This window comes from Amblyraja radiata, chromosome 3 (genome assembly GCF_010909765.2).
Source record: "Amblyraja radiata isolate CabotCenter1 chromosome 3, sAmbRad1.1.pri, whole genome shotgun sequence".
Classification (NCBI taxonomy): domain Eukaryota; kingdom Metazoa; phylum Chordata; class Chondrichthyes; order Rajiformes; family Rajidae; genus Amblyraja; species Amblyraja radiata.
This window is the reverse complement of record NC_045958.1, coordinates 112,651,664-112,669,697: the sequence shown is the minus strand read 5'-3', so window position 1 is coordinate 112,669,697 and position 18,034 is coordinate 112,651,664. Positions and strand designations below refer to the sequence as shown.

The window sequence follows — 18,034 nt, the reverse complement described above, 5'->3', positions numbered from 1 at the left end:
CAGCATTCCCTCCTACGTGGATCAGCAGATAACTTAGTAAAATGATACTGAATCGGAATCGAGGGGAAACAGAAATGGTCTGAAATATTTCCTTGTTTTTCCTCCACATTTGCTATAATGTTCTCATCAATCCTTGATGACTTCACAAAAGTGCCAGGCAGTTAGAGTCAACAGCAAGAGACAATCCAACCAAAGATCTTTGACCATCAGAGTCTCCCACCATTAATATTTCCATCGTTACCATTGACCATTAACTGAATTGGACCAGACAAATAAATAATGTGACCCTAAGAGCAGGTCAAAGGCCAGGTATCCTGTTGTATTGGCTCACCCTCCTGACACATCAACAAGTCTAAACACCATCTGTAACACACGTCCAGAATAGGATGGAATACTCTCCACTTGCCTGGGTGTGCACAGGTCCATCAACAATTGGGAAGATCACACCATCAAGAGAGTAGCCTATTTCACTGCTCCTCATTTACCACATTCAATGCCTCCACCTCAGCACTCCAACACTGTGGCAAATATCATCAACATTATAGACACAAAAAGCTGGAGTAACTCAGCGGGACAGGCAGCATCTCTGGAGAGAAGGAATGGGTGACGTTTCGGGTCGACATCCTTCTTCAGACCATCAACATTATACTCTGCAGTTACTCATGGGGCTACTTTGCCCGTACCTCGCAAACGTACACATTTTGTGCAGCGCAGTGGCGCAGCTGCTAGAGCTGCTGCCTCACAGAGCCAGACACAAAAGTTTGATTCGGACCGGGGGTGCTATTCATGTGGAGTTTGCATATTCCACCTGTGAACGTGCGGGATACCTTAGGGCATTCCAGTTTCCTCCCACATCCCAAGGACAAGCAGGTTTGTAGGTTAATTGGCCTCTGTAAATTGCCCCGAATGTGTAGGGAGTGAATGCAAAAGTGGATAACATAGAACTAGTGTGAACAGGTGATCGATAGTCGGCATGGACTCGGTGGACAAACTGGGCTGTTTCCATGCTGTGCCTCTATAAACACTAACAAATGGAACCATGAAGGGCAGGAAGACCAGGTACATGGAACTCCACTACTACAGGCCTTCCTCCAATTCTCCTTTCACCCTGACGTGGTAATTGTTTGTCATTCTGGTCTTCATCATCAATGAAATAAAAATATATTCTTCTACATTGGTACCAACTGCTTACACCATACAAGAAGAAAATCTCCCTCCAAAGAGGAAGATGAATTGTCTTCTCAATTAACAAATGGTTAAATTACCTTTCGCTTTATGGTGCTGTCCACTTCAGAATCGCTCTCAGATTCAGAACTATCTTGCGATGAACTTTCCTCAGACTCACTAGTAGTTGCAGATTGTACGTTTTTCGACTTGGTTTGGCCGTTTTCTGTGCAGCTGCTTTCACTAATGATGAAAACATTGCAAAAACAAAATCAATGAATATTGTTTCCACGTTATCTTTTTCAAACTAAATATACAAATAACTAGGCTTCTGAAATAAACTAATTCTGGCACAATATTTTTGCCCAGAATATACAATCACATGAAGAAAAGTAATAAACTATTACACACAGTACTCACATGATGAACCTCTAATGTATTCGAAAAACAATTTGCTGATCAGAATGAGAATCAGAATATCAGCACCTCATATTTCGCTTGGACAGATTACACCCCAGCAATATGAATATTGACTTCTCTAATCTCTTTTGATGTCTCATTTTCACACCTTACCCTTCCTTATCTATGCGTCGCCCTCTCCCCTGATTTAGTCCGAAGAAGGGTCTCGACCCACAACGTCACCCATTCCTTCTACCCAGAGATGTTGCCTGTCCCACTGAGATACTCCAGCATTTTGTGTCTATCCTTTTTATATTTAAATGCTTGCACAAGACTAGCTGGTAAAAGCTGAAGATTTTAGCCAGCGACCTGTTACCACCTTCCAAGATTGTGAATTGTTCTGAGAGGGATGAGTATTAGATTACAACCAGTTGCTGCAAAAAATAATATCATGGCAAGTTTAAGACAAAAGTACGCAGAAGGGGAAATTAGGAAATATTCTTTAGACTTTACTTTAGAGAAATAAGTGTGGAAGCTTTAGCCCATCAAGTCCGCGTGGACCAGCGATCACCCCGTACACTGGCACTATTCTACACACCAGGGACAATTTACACTTTTAACAAAGCTAATTAACCTATTTACCTGTATGTCTTTGGAATGTGGAAGGAAACCAGGGCACCCGGGGAAAACCCACGCGGTCCCAGGGAGAATATACAAACTCCCTACAGACAGCACCTGTAGTCAGGATTGAACCCGGGACACTGGGGCTGTAAGACAACAACTCTACCGCTGCCCCACTGTGCCGCACAAGTGAGGATGGTGAAAATTTCAAGGAATTTAATTTAGGAGAAATTCAATTGCTAGATATTAATGGTTACAGAAAAGAACAGGTGAATGCCTTGTTGCAAATTGTGTGTGAAGATCATTGCAGGTACAAAATCGTTCTAAAAACCACATTTCTCCACCCTGAAACCAAACAAATGTGAGAGTAATCACGATGCCTTATCTATCCTGAGACAGTCAATATCTACGGGACCCTCCATAATGTTTGGGACAAAGACCCATCATTTGTTTTTTTGCCTCTGTAATCCACAATTTGAGATTTGTAATAGAAAAAAATCACATGTGGTTAAAGTGCACATTATCAGATTTTATTAGAGGCCATTTTTATACATTTTGGTTTCACCATGTAGAAATTACAGCTGTGTTTATACATAGTCCCCCCATTTCAGGGCACCATAATGTTTGGGACACATGGCTTCACAGGCGTTTGTAATTGCTCAGGTGTGGTTAATTGCCTCCTTAATGCAGGTATAAGAGAGCTCTCAGCACCTAGTCTTTCCTCCAGTCTTTCCATCACCTTTGGAAACTTCTAATGCTGTTTATCAAAATGTGGACCAATGTTGTGCCAATGAAAGTCAAAGAAGCCATTATGAGACTGAGAAACAAGAATAAAACTGTTAGAGACATCAGCCAAACCTTAGGCTTACCAAAATCAACTGTTTGGAACATCATTAAGAAGAAAGAGAGCACTGGTGAGGTTACTAATCACAAAGTGACTGGCAGGCCAAGGAAGACCTCCACAGCTGATGACAGAAGAATTCTCTCTATAACATAGAAAAATCCCCAAACACCTGTCTGATAGATCAGAAACACTCTTCAGGAGTCAGGTGTGGATTTGTCAATGACCACTGTCTGCAGAAGACTTCATGAACAGAAATACAGAGGCTACACTGCAAGATGCAAACCACTGGTTAGCTGCAAAAATAGGATGGCCAGGCCTGGCAGAGCGTCACCAGAGAAGACACCCAGCAACTGGTGATGTCCATGAATTGCAGACTTCAAGCAGTCATTGCATGAAAAGGATATGCAACAAAATACTAAACATGACTACTTTCATTTACATGACATTGCCTTGTCCCAAATATTATGGTGGGCTGAAATGGGGGGACCATGTATAAACACTGCTCTAATTTCTACATGGTGAAATCAAAATGTATAAAAATGGCCTTTATTAAAATCTGACATTGTGCGCTTTAACCGCGTGATTTAAAAAAAATTACAAATCTCAAATTGTGGAGTACAAAGGCAAATAAATAAATGACGTGTCTTTGTCCCAAACATTATGGAGGGCACTGTATATAATGGCACTGTTTAGTGTTCAGTTAGAAGGACCTTCAATGGGTATGAGGAGCAGAAGCAGCATTGTCATTTCGACATCGGCGTACGTGGAAGCACATCTTGACTGATAGTAGACCAAAATTACACACCAATGTGAAAACATCCATCACATACAAACCACTGTGAATCCCATTAACTTCAGTTGGAAGCCCCCCCCCCCACCGAATTCTTTAACAAAAGATGTACAACTTTTCAAATTCAACTCAGTGGAAAATTGGCACATTTCCACCATCTCTCCTGATGATTAATAGTGTTGATCTTACCACGGATAATTTCCAAAGATAATCTAAAGAGTGGTCTTTATTGGTAACTGTGTTTGTAAAGTTTTACAGCAATGAAAAGCCAGAATTAATTTAAACTGCAGATATCATTTGTTCCATACAAGAAAAACAATATAAATCATTTTTTTAAATCATTAAGACCTGACTTAAGTTAATAAAGTTATAATTAGGGCATTATGTTGTATTTGCTACGAGGTGGCAGGTCAAGCTGCCTTAATTACTGTCTATAATAGATGGAGCAGAGTGCGTGCTAAACCCCAATCAGTGCTGTCAGCTACAAAGAAAAAACCAAGGCAGCACATCACCAGCATCAGCAGCAATCAATGAATGAAAGGCCAATGATCTCTGCAATTTCCGACAAGCAAGAATGCAGTCTGTCAAGTAAGGTTCTTGATTTTCAAATTAGTAGTACGCATGTACTACTTAATATTAGAAACTGACATAATAAATGCATTCAGGAAAAAAAAACTCTACTAGTTACATGATTAAAGCAATAGCACAAATTTCATCAGTAAAGTCTGCCAAATTGTCTTGCACTTAAAAACACGACCCTACAATTAGCTGAACCCCAGTCCCCGTTTCAAGAGAGTAAAACACAATGCTGAGTAACTCAGCGTGTCAAGCAGCATCTGTGGAGGGACTGGATCGGTTACGTTTCGGGTCTGAATCCTTTTTCTGGTTTGCTGTATTTTACTGGACTTATTTGACTGTATTTGACTTATTTTAGTCACGTCACAACGCAAAGGTATTCCCCATCAGGCTGGCAACACTCTTCAAATTTAGTGGAGATTTGAAACAAGCTGAAAGAAGAATGCAAAGCTTTTAAAAATTGAGGGCGGCACGGATGGAGCTGCTGCCTTACGGGGCCTGAGGCCTAAGTTCAATTCCAACTATGGGTGCTGCCTGTATGGAGTTAGTACGTTCTCCCTCTGACCACGTGTGCTTTGCTCGGGTGCTCCGGTTTCCTCCCACACTCCAAAGACGTAGATGAATTTGGCTTCTGCAAATTGTAAATGGTCCCAAGTGCGTAGAATAATGTTGGTGTACTAAACTCAGTTACCAGTTTAATCTGCCCTACCTCTGGGGAAGTTATTAGAGATATCAATTTAAATCTTGACACATTATCGCAATAACAACATAGTGCCATGATAGGAGCTTGGTAAATACCCTTTGTACGTTCTCCCTATGACCTGCGTGAGTTTTCTCCAGGAGCTCTGGTTTCCTCCCACAATCCAAAGACATGCTAATTGGCTTGGTATAATTGTAAATTGTCCCTTGTGTGTGTTGGATAGTGTTAGTGCATGGAGTGATCAAAGGTTGGTGTGGACTCAGTGGGCCGAAGGGCCTGTTTCCGCGCTGCATCTCTAAACTAAACAATTGTGGGCTGCATTTTTACCTTCCTTCACTCTTCTTCTCTTTTTCTGATTCACTGTCACTTGAATCTTCACTTGAACTTTCACTGCTCTCTTCACTCTTGCTGCCAGATTCACTCTCGTTACCAGATGCTGGAAATTGAATGTTAAAGAAGTTTAAGACCGTTTTATTTCCGACACTTCGAAATTCAGGCCAAGTTCACCAGTAATACTGAACCACGTCTTATCCATCCAGACACAATTGTGCCAAGGTTTTTTTTAAGATATATTAAAAGCTCAGATATTCCAAAACCACTCAAACATAAATACAAATGAAGATTAAAAATAAGCATTAGATCCTGTTGCAATATTGGAACAAATATGAATAGGATCATTTGTGTACCATTGTTTGCTTACAAAAAGGCTTAACTCATAATTGTAGTAAGGAATAGGGCATAAGTGGATATGCACCTCCTAACATGATACGTAGTTTATTGGACAAAGATAATATACCATTTCAACCTCAAGATTATTTTTTAATTACCTGCTGTTTTTATGTATTTGTTATATGTTTAGATCAGCCTTGGAATCAAGAAACGGAGGACATAGGTTTACGGTGAGAGGGGCCTGAGCAGTGCTTCCACACCTCAAAACATGTTTTCCTTAAATAATCCCAAATTTCATGGAATTTTATGGTATTTCCTGAAATTTTCAAAAATGCATCCTGCGTGCTATTTGTTGTTGGGGATTTTTTCGCGGGCACACGTTAACAACACAGAGAAGAACAAGGCAAAACAAATCTATGTAACTATACTGTATCTGCCTGCTTCTGTTACTCATTTGTACAGTGTTTTGCAAGGCAGCTTTCGTTGCCTCCAACAGTTTTCGTGGCCTTCGTTTTTTCAACCTGCTCTCATGTGTCTCAGTCTCTGCTTTCTCTCCCTATCTCTCTCCCTCCCTTCCCCTTTCCCTCCCTCCCAACAGGGGGCGCTGACCTGTGCGCGGCTGCCCAGCCTGCAGCTGTCTGTCTTTTCATCTTTTTTTTTTTTTTTAGTTAGTTAGTTAAAGTGTTTTTGTTTCTGGAGTTCTAGACTTTTTTATGTGGGGGGTGGGGGGGGGGGGGGGGGGGGGGGGGGGGGGGAAGGGGGAAACTACCTTTCAGGGTCCCTACCTGGTCGGAGAGGCAGCTTTTCTCCGGGCTGCAGCTTCGACCCGTCCTCGCGGCCTACCAGCGGGCCTGGAGCGGCGTTTCCTGTCGGGCACTGCCCAGAACCACGGCTTCGGCAGCGGCACAGCGCTGGAGCGCTATCGCGGAGCGGGCGATGCCTTGCCTGGGTCGCCGCGCTGGAGCTCCGGTGAGCTGAAGACCGCCGAGTAAAACATCGCGGAGCTGTGGGTTTGAGGAGCGGCCAGCTGCGGGCGGCGGTGCCGAACTGTACACCGGGAGCCTGGGATCTCTAGATGAGATCGCCAGTTTGGAGCTCCAACCGGCGCGGCCTTGTTGGCTTCGGAAGCCGCGGCCTCCAGTACGGAAGCGGCCGTTCCAGGGTTCCCAGGCCGCTGCGAGGATTCTCCCGACGCCGGAGCAACATCACCCGGCGAGAACGGCCAGGAACATCGGGCATCCGTAGAGGCAACCGTGGAGGCCTCAATGGACCCGACTATGGGTGAACTGGGGTTGGGGACTGGACATTATGCCTTCCCTCATGGTGGGAGCCATTGTGGGGGGATGTTCTTTATGTTTAATTCTTATTAATGTTATGTCTGTATTCTTTCTTTATGTGCTGCATTGGCAAGAAGCATTTCACTACACCTAGGTGTATGTGACCAATAAATAACCTTTGAACCTTTGAACCCCTTCCCGCCCTGCTCCCTCGCGCCGGCAAGTCAAGAAGCTGCAATCAACCCCCCCGCCCTCTATCGAGCGCGCGCGCCCCCTTACTTTTTTTCTCTCCCTCCCTCCCTCTCTTATTCCCTCCCTCTCTCCCCATCCCTCTCCCTCCCTCCTCAAATTGTAACTGCAATCCCACCGCCCACAGGTAACTTTTCACCACTAGGATTATCCAGAATTCTACTACTGCCTGAAAAATAATCAAAGACTCAACTTCCACTGAGAAAGAGAATTCCAAAGACTAATTGTTATACAAGAATTTTCCCCGACCAGTCTATGATCCATAGCGCTGTGGCCATAGCGCTATGTTTAAAGCCCATAGTGCTGCAGCCGGCAGCACTATATTTAGAACCCATAGCGCTGCAGCCAACAGCTCTTTGTTTAAATTCCCACACGTTAAACTGTTTAAACCTTTGAGCGCCAAACCAGCCAAACATTACACCCCTTCGTGGGCCAGATGCGGAAATTTCCCGAAATTATTCAATTTCCCGAAATTATTCAATTTCCCTAAAATTACCCGAAGACAGCCAGAATTTCCCGAATTTCGGGTAATTTCCTTCAAAGTGGAAACACTAGGCCTGAGGGACAACCTTTTCCACTCAGGTGGTGGTGGGTATATGGAACGAGCTGACAGAGGAGGTAGTTGAGGCAGGTACTACAACAGCATTTAAAAGACACAGGTACATAGATAGGAGGGATATGGGCAAAACAGAGGCAAATGGGACTCGCTTAGTTGTGTCATCTTGGTCAGCATAGATTGAACAGCCTGTTTCTGTGCTTTATGACTGTGCAAGCCAAGCACTGATAAAAAAAAGTATAATGAAAGCTGTTCAACACCAAACGCAGAGCTCACTAGATTTTTAAAACAAAACCAGAAATGTAAATGCAAACATTTACAAACAGACGATTTCAACATTGGAATGACAATGTTCATGTTACATGAACAAGACATAAGACACATATCAAACGCCAAATAACATGTCAGGTAGAGTAAGCTCATGACAATCTCTCCAAGCAATCACTCACCTTCGCTGGATTCTTCCTGCTCTTCAGAATCAGAGTAAAACTTCTCAGCTGAAGTGTCTTTCTTTGATTTTAGTTTACCTACTGGTGTTACCACTTCTGTAATCTGTGAATGAACAGAAAAATAGATCAGATACTTTGTAAATAGATCAGATACAGAAACATAGATCAGATACAAATGAGAAACTCAAAAATGTCTACATTTAGATCAGTGGCGGACTGGCCAGGGTGTCAGCTTGCCCGATGGCAAGTGGGCTCCTGATGAAGTGGGCCCCCTATATCAAGTGGGCCTCTGATGAAGTGGGCCCCCTTTGTCTCCTGGCAACCAATATATTTAGACCCAGTCCGCCACTGTTTAGAACTGAACAGTTTTATCATAATGATCAAGGACACCAACTTAATTTACACTGGTATGAACCATTATATTTTTGTTCTTTCATTTAGTATATTTTGGTAAGTTTCAGTGTCAGTACAGTAAATGGAATTCTAAAAGTAAATGGCATATATTTAAATGATGGCTGCCTGACTTTATTTAGGAAGTGTTGGGAGAACAGGATTGTTTAGTTTTATTTTAGTTTATTGTCACGTGCGAAAAGCTTTTGTTGCATGCTAACCAGTCAGCAGAAAGCCAATGCATGATTACAATCGAGCCATTTAGATACTAGCCATATAGATACATGACAAGGGAATAACGTTTAGTGCAAGGTAATGCCAGTAAAGTCTGATCAAGGATAGTCCGAGGGTTGTCCAAAGATAGTCCACAAAGATTGGGGCAAGGATGGAAAATAAGTTTCCTCTAGACTACTGAAGGGGCTGGCTTGGAAGTCATTGGTCATTTGTATTTTTGAGGTTTAGCAGCAGTGTTTATGAACAGTTACAACAGGAATAATTTCATTCATAATCCCATAGAAAATAAAAACAAAGATAAAAATATTGCAAAATATTTAATATATCTAGAAATGTAATCCTGCTAACATTAATGTTTTAATATTTATGGATATACCAATAATCTTTAGGGTTTTTTTTGAATAGTACTATGTATAAAATCATTTTAGTTTGGTAACTTTCCATCTCAAGTTATTTGCTTTTTCTCCTGCATCAATTCTCTGCTCTGTATGTAGGCTTTGAGAGGGTGAAGAGAAGGTTTACCAGAATGCTGCCTGGATTAGAGGGTTTCAGCCACAGGGACAGTTTGAATATTGTTTTCTCTGGAATGTCAGAGGTTACATAGAAATAGGTGCAGGAGGAGGCCATTCGGCCCTTTTCGAGCCAACACCGCCATTCATTGTGATCAGTGGCGGACTGGCCAGGGTGTCAGCTTGCCCAATGGCAAGTAGGCCCCTGATGAAGTGATAGCAAGTGATGGCAAGTGGGCCCCTGTTAAATGATAGCATTGTAGTTGTGGATGGGCCCCTTTGGCTCCTGGCAACCAATATTTTTAGACCCAGTCCACCATTGATTGTGATCATGATTGATCGTCCCCAATCAATAACCCGTGCCTGCCTACTCACCATATCCCTTGATTCCACTAGCCCCTAGAGCTCTATCTAACTCTCTCTTAAATCCATCGAGAGACTTGGTCTTTACTGCCCTTTGTGGCAGGGAATTCCACAAATTCACAACTCTCCGGGTGAAAAAGTTTTTTTTCACCTCAGTCTTAAATGGCTTCCCCTTTATTCTAAGAAGGTTGAGGGGTGACTTGATAGAAGTATATAAAATTACGAGAGGCATAGATAGGGTAGACAGTCAGAACCTTATTCCCCAGAGTGGAAGTTTTTTTTTGAAACAGAGGAGGCAGATACGATGGCGGCATTTACGATAGGCACATAGAAATGCAGAGAATAGGGAGATACATACGGATCATGTACAGGCAGATCAGATTAGTTTAACTTGGCATCATGCACGACAGATACATTGTGGGCCTGTGCTCCACTGTCACAGTGAAGCCACATGCAAATTGAAGGAACAGCACCTCATATTTCACTTAGGCAGCTTACACCCCAGCAGCATGAATGCTGTTTTCTCTAATCCCTAGTCATCCTACTAGTTCCACTGTTCGCATCCCTGTAAACCTTCATTATCACCTCTTCCCCAACAATGGGCCATTATGGGCTCCACCCTTCCTCGGTCATCTATTGCTGGCCCTGATTTGTTCTGACCTTTTCCTACTTCCAGTTCCCTCTCTCCCTCCCACCCCCCATCCACTTTCAGTCTGAAGAAGAGTTCCGACCCAAAACGTCACCCATCCTTTATTCTCCAGAGATGCTGCCTGACCCACTGTGGTACTCTAGCACTTTGTGTCCATCTTCGGTATAAACCAGCATCTGCAGTTCCTTCCTGCACTGTACTGTCCCATGTTCTCCTATTTACATAACCTAGCCGGGCCATTGACAATCAGTAAACTTAAAAATGTCATACCTGCTGAATAACTTCCACATTTCGGACAGAAGGATCAGGGGCTGTCTGTGGCCAATCTGGAAGCTCCAGATACCCATTTGCTTTTGTATTCAACGAGTGAGATAACGTGCTCAATTGGAAACGATCTCTATCTGTTGAATAAGAATAAAAAAGAGAAAAACAATAACATGGGCTTTGTGTCAGAGCCTTAATCAGCACTAGTGATAATTGGTACTGCATTATCTCAAATGCCATTGTGTAAATAAAAAGGGGAGATGATTCTTCATAGGTCAGAAAACTGATTTCAGACCATAGATTGCAATAATCTCACCTATAATGGTCCAATAAAAAAAGCTAATCATTCAGTGTGTTTGGAGGTGTTGCTGTGAAATGCAGCTCCTCTAAAAATTACTTTACTGTGAATATTAAGAATGACAGCGCAGCTAAACAATCCGAATACATGTCTTGGTACAAAACCCGTGCAGAATTTTAATACTATTTTGCTGCCAAGCTTATCGCTTTCCTAGTAAGCTTAAAAGTTAACTACAAAATAAACACATTTATTAATTTATTAATAGCAATATGCTCCATTACAATAAACTCAACTATAAAAGTACACATGTAAAATTCAAGAACCTAAAGTTAATATCAAAAACAAAAAGTAGGCTTTAGTACACAACAGTGGTAACTTTGTCATCTTAAAGTGTTCACATTATTAATGTTATCTACATCTTGCAGCGTACACATATGGGCTGCTTCATTTGCTGACAAGTTGCAAATGGAATTGAATATCCTGCAATCATCAGCAAATATTATATTCCCACTTCTGAAGATGGATGGAAGGTATTTGATGAAGCAGCTAAAGATTGGCCGAAGACATTGCCCTGAAGAATTCACGTGGTGATATTTTGGGGTCAGATGATTGTTTTCCAACAAACAAGCACATGATCACAACCATTAGAATGTTTCCCACATGACATCCAATGTCTTTCATTTCACCAGGCTTCACACTTGGGACCATGCTGTCCTGCCGCCAAAGGCAGTTATTCCCACTTCACCTCAGGAATTTAGCGGGTTAGACTAGGATTATGACATTTCTGGAGCAGAGCGATCCTGGTCCATCGGTAAGCAAGATATTGACGAGGAAGTGCTTGACAGCACTGTCGCCGACACCTTACACCACTTTGCTCCTGAATGAGTGTAGACTGATGGGGCAGTAACTAGAATTGGATTTGCCCTTGTGAACAGAACATACACAGCATTGTGACTGTGATGGACCAGAGGTACAACTAGCCCTTAAGCAAGTCTTCAGTCCACCAGCTGGGATGTGGTCGGATTCTAGAGTCAGGGTCACGCAGGACGGAAACACGCCCTTCAGCCCAATTTGTTCATGCGACCGTGACAATTTGTCTGCCACCCGGCCCATACCTCTCTAAGCCTTTCCAACTCATGTACCTGTCAAAATGTCTTGGAGAGGTTGTTTTTGTACCTGAATGAAATAGTTAATCTGATATTTTGTTCCATATACCCTGTGTGGAAAAAGTTGCCCCTTAGATTTCTACCAAATCATTCCCCTCTCATCTTAAAGCTATGTCCTCTAGTTTTTAATTTCTGTACCATGGGAAAAATAAACTTTGCATTCACCCTATTCCCCTCAAGATTTTCTCCACCTTTATAAGTCTTCACTCCATCCAGTGCTCCCAGGGTGTTTCTTACACCAGCAGCAAGTGCATGCAATACTGATGTCTCTCTCAAAACTGGACATGTGAGTAAGGCTTGGAAATATCATTTTGACTATCTTGACAAAAATGTGCCTGTCTAACATATTAAATCGGAACACAAGTTCATCAATAACAATTAACGAGAAGAGTGGGATAATGAAATGGGAAGTTAAGACCATATTGAACGATACACAGTTTTTAGAAACATGTGGAATGAAATAGGATCTGAATTTTAATAATGATGTTGAATATGCATGAAGAAGTAATCATAAAGACAGTAGTCATTGGCCTGGGGGAAAAAAAACAATGTGCTGGAGTTATGCCCCTGTCCCACTTAGGAAACTTGAACGGAAACCTCTGGAGACTTTGCGCCCCACCCAAGGTTTCCGTGCGGTTCCCGGAGGTTTTTGTCAGTCTTCCTACCTGCTTCCACTACCTGCAACCTCCGGCAACCACCTGCAACCTCCAGAAACCGCACGGAAACCTTGGGTGGGGCGCAACGTCTCCACAGGTTTCCGTTCAGGTTTCCTAAGTGGGACAGGGGCATAACTCAGCATGTCAGGCAGCATCACTAGAGAACATGGATAGGTGATATTTCAGATCGGGGCAATAGCAGTGAGGGCCCAACCCCCAACGGCTTCTCAAATATGTGAAAACTGTGTATTAAATAAAGAATTAAATAAATAACTTGGTCAATATCTCTATTTTATTTAATGTAGAACATAATGGCATGGATTGTGATGCAGCTTTTCAGCCATCTTTGGTTGAAATCATTGGTCTGGATGATTTCTGATGGTCCAGATTTCCAATGAAATCGTTAGAAATTACAACAAAAGACACTTGTTAGCATTGTGCGTACTTTCTGGAATTATTTTTTTGTGGTTTTCAATGAAAATATTCCACAACTGTTCATCTCAGTTTCTACCGTTGATTTGAAAGGAGGAAACGTGGTAAATTAACACTGTTCGCTGCCACATGTATTCCTGCCTTACAACTCTGTTGGAGTCAGAAATTATAACCAACGGAATGAAAATATACATGTGACACCTGTTAATTAGATTAGAGAGCATTAGTAGAGAGGGGAGGGGGCAAAGTGCAACAGCAAATCGATGGAAACACATATCTGGATCCTAACTTTTGACTGCCATCCTAATATGACTTTTACGTTCTGACTGCAGACACCCAGATTCACAATATAGCAGTGTCCTTCTGCTTCATTTATGAAGCAACCATAAAGACTAATTAGTTCTTCCGCGATCATCAGGCCTCGTTGCACAGTTTAAAATAATTCTGTCATATTGCAGAAGGATTGTGGAGGAAAGTAACGATGTGCCCTCGTGACAAAAGGAAAAGCAATAATTTAATAAACTCCTACTTTTTGCCTCATTGAGGAGCTTAATGGAATGCAAGCAAGCCCAAGACAAAATTTTCCGTGGATGTCAGGATAGGATAAGATGGAAAAGTGTTCCGAATGCATACAAGAGATTAAAGATTATTAGAAATTTATATTGCACAATATTTTTAGTTGAATACACCATCAAGGAAGTTTATTATAACATTGCAGACGTCCATTAATAAATTTGTTTATAATGTAGTCAATTGATAAATATAATTTTATGATACTATAAACATATCCTTTTCTGAATATAGGATGTGATTTGGTCAAGCATCTCAAATCAACTACAGTGTTGTCTGATCCTTATAATTCTAATATACGTGACATTGTAACTGCTGATAAGTACAAAATAAGCTACAACTACAACAAAATAGCTCCTACGATCATCCAGACATTAGAGGAAGTCAAATAGCCTGCCAAACATGCACTCAAGTGAAAAATATCAACTGTTTTGGATTTCATAGCATTCACAGTTGGAATATACAATCGTAGGCATATTAATGCTGGGATAGCAATTATACTCGTCAATCCTCATGGATAAAGCCAGAGTTTGAAATGCAATGAATTTTTTGTTTTAAGTACCTTTAAATGGAGAATCGAGGATTGGTGCTGGCTTTTGGACAAGGAATATTTTCTTGGCATATTTGCTTAAAGCTCCACTCTTCTCATTTGGAACTATCAGCTGCTTGATAAATCTTGTACGATCTCTAATGTCATAGTTCTGATCATACTTGGCTACATTTAATATGTACTGCATAAGCAATTTTGTCTGTTGGCAAAACAAAACAAGAAAATAATATATGTTATTTACGATTATTGATAACACTGAATAAACATATTCAGAGCTGTAATAAGAATGAATGGTCATGGCCGACAAATGTGGCTCCATTGGGAATACACATTCCGAGGCAGCAAATGAAATTTTAGCTAAGGCACATGTCCTCATCTGTGCTGAGTAGGTGAATGCTGAATTCTGAGAAGAAGCCAGGCGCTAGATTATTAAACTGCTGAAGTGGAAAGAAAGGCATCATTAAAAAATAATCATATATGGCAAAGCTGGTGAAGAGTCTACATGAGGATAATGAATCTAGAAATATAACTAAAAACATAGCACTCAAATGTTAATCTGAAAAATATGCAGGACATCAACATATCAGATGATATTAGGCCAGGCACATTTCTATGAAAGAGGTAAGCTTTATGAAATAACACTGCCCCAAAGCATGCACAGTGCCTGGAGCCTGAATGCACTTAGCTGCTACTCACTGAATTATGAACCATTAACTAAGCCATATGAATCAGTGAACTGTATTATTGCAAATTATTTGCAATGTATTTAGCCATTTCTATCTCAGGGCAACTCACTGCTGATGTCCTTTACAACCAGGCTAAGTGACTCAGTGTCATGGGCTTCGTCAATCATTACCAGTATTTCTGAAAGAAAACAGCCCTGCTGTCAATCCATTTGAATTTCATCTGTTGAGAGCTACTGATCCATTCCATGTAATCACAAACAAGTGTGCAAGCTAATACTTAAAAAATTTGGCTTTGTGATGCTATGAGACTTTACTCCCTTAAATGTTGTCACTATTCCAAGCAATAAACACAACATACATTTCCAGATTTAAACAACATTTTCCAAAGTGAAAATATTTCCTACTACTTGTAGCAAATGGAATAAAATTTGTTAATGTGACTTCCTGAAAAACATGGAACAAAATTGCAAATTATTATTTTGGGGGTTCATTGTCCCCCAATGCAATATTGGACAATAGACAATAGGTGCAGGAGTAGGCCATTCGGCCCTTCGAGCCAGCACCTCCATTCAATGTGATCATGGCTGATCATCCCCAATCAGTACCCTGTTCCTGCCTTCTCCCCATATCCCCTGACTCCGCTATCTTTAAGAGGCCTATCTAACTCTCTCTTGAAAGTACTCAGAGAACCGGCCTCCACCACCCTCTGAGGCAGAGAATTCCAGACTCATAACTCTCTGTGAGAAAAAGTGTTTCCTCATCTCCATTCTAAATGGATTACCCCGTATTCTTAAACTGTGGCCCCTGGTTCTGGACTCCCCCAACATCGGGAACGTTTCCTGCCTCTAGCATATTCAATCCCTTAATAATCTTATATGTTTCTATAAGATCCCATCTCATCCTTCTAAATTCCAGAGTATACAAGCCCAGCCACTCCATTCTCTCAGCACATGACAGTCCCACCATCCCGGGAATTAACCTTGTGAACCTACACTGCACTCCCTCAATAGCAAGAATGTCCTTCCTCAAATTTGGAGACCAAAACTGCACACAATACTCCAGGTGTGGTCTCACTAGTGCCCTGTACAACTGCAGAAGGACCTCTTTGTTCCTATATTCAACTCCTCTTGTTATGAAGGCCAACAAGCCATTCGCTTTCTTCACTGCCTGCTGTACCTGCATGCTTATTTTCATTGACTGATGAACAAGGACCCCCAGATCCCGTCGTACTTCCCCTTTTCCCAACGACACCACTTAGGTAATAATCTGCCTTCCAGTTTTTGCCACCAAAGTGGATAATCTCACATTTATCCACATTAAACTGCATCTGCCATGCATCTGCCCACTCACCCAACCTGTCCAAGTCACCCTGCATTCTCATAGCATCCTCCTCACACTTCACACTGCCACCCAGCTTTGTGTCATGTTACTTTGAATCCCTTCATCTAAATCATTGATGTGTATTGTAAATAGATGCGGTCCCAGCACCGAGCTTTGTGGTACCCCACGAGTCATTGCCTGCCATTCTGAAAGGGACCTGTTAATCCCTACTCTTTATTTCATGTCTGCCAACCAATTTTATATCCATGTCAGAACTCAACCCCCATTACCACTTGCCCTAATTTTGCCCACTAATCTCCTATGTGGGACCTTATTGAATGCTATTCTTCTGCTTACTTGCAATTAAACGATCCCACATAAAGCTGAACATAGTATTGTTCACAATCAAGCTTCGGTCATGTGTCTCTGACTGTGAGGAAATGAGTTCCAGAGTAACATGTTCTTTGTTCATCGCAGTTTCAGTTTAAAAATGAATGATCTGACACAAATTGCCGATTTTTATTCAATGTTCCCACAACCTGATTGCACTGATTAAATCTTATACTCTGAATTCATGCTGTTTAATATCAAGGTGACAAATTGAATATTTCCACAGCACATCTTAAATCTGGGCTTCCATTGCGTCGAGTTCTGGTCACCGAGCTCCACGAAGGATGTCATTAAGCTGGGAAGGTTGCGGAAACGATTTGTAAGGATGTTGCCAGGGCTGGAGGGTTTGAGATACGAGGAGAGACTGGATTGACCAAGATCACTTTCCCTGGAGCAAGGAGGTTGAAAGATGACCCGAGGTTTACGAAACATAGAAACATAGAAACATAGAAAATAGGTGCAGGAGTAGGCCATTCGGCCCTTCGAGCCTGTACCTTATATATAGCTGAAAGAATGAGGGCATGGATAAAGTGAATGGCCACAGTCTCTTTCTTAGGGTAGGGAAGTCTAAAGCCAGAAGACATAGGTTTAAAGTAATATTTAAAGGGGGCCCAAGGGGCAACCTTTACACAAAGGTTGTGTGTGGAAAGGTGGGTGTGGGGAAAGACTTGACAGAGGAAGTGGTAGAGATGGGCCCAATTAAAATGTCTAAAAGGCATTTGGACAGCTGCATGGCTAAACAAGATTTAGAGAGATAGGGCTAAATGCAAGCAATTGGCACTAACAGGAGGCTAGTCTTTCAGCATGGGCAAGCAGGTCAGGCAGCATTTCTGGAGAAAAAGGATGGGTGACGTTTCGATCCGGGACCCCTTTTCAGCCTGAAGAATCACCCATCCTTTTTCTCCAGAGATGCTGCCTGACCTGCTTACTTACTCCAGCACTTTATGTCTATCTTTGGTACAAACCAGCAACTGCAGTTCCTTGTATATACATTTTGTCTGCTCTTGAAGAAGATTACAACCCAAAACTTCACACATCCTTTTTCTCCAGAGATGCTGCCTGACCCGTTAAGTTACTCCAACACTTTGTGTCTATCTTTAAGAATAAATGCTTGCTGGGCACCACATCTAACATTGATGGTGTGAGGTCTCATTGCAGTCAATTCTCTTTCTCTGGTGACAGTATACAATAGGTGCAGGAGTAGACCATTCGGCCCCTCGAGCCAGCACCGCCATTCAATATGATTATGGCTGATCATCCACA

The 18,034-nt window shown here is 41.9% G+C and overlaps 1 protein-coding gene across 1 annotated transcript in view; it reads right to left on the bottom strand.

Moving 5' to 3' along the window:
- Positions 1 to 18,034, bottom strand: part of ap3b1 (adaptor related protein complex 3 subunit beta 1) — a 242,097-nt gene that overhangs the window by 118,415 nt on the left and 105,648 nt on the right. The window contains exons 16-20 of the mRNA XM_033018603.1: positions 14,388 to 14,574; positions 10,710 to 10,840; positions 8,295 to 8,397; positions 5,422 to 5,530; positions 1,266 to 1,407 (exon numbers count right to left, since the gene is read on the bottom strand). Coding sequence (XP_032874494.1) covers positions 1,266 to 1,407; positions 5,422 to 5,530; positions 8,295 to 8,397; positions 10,710 to 10,840; positions 14,388 to 14,574 — 672 coding nt within the window. The remainder of the gene's footprint in view (positions 1 to 1,265; positions 1,408 to 5,421; positions 5,531 to 8,294; positions 8,398 to 10,709; positions 10,841 to 14,387; positions 14,575 to 18,034) is intronic.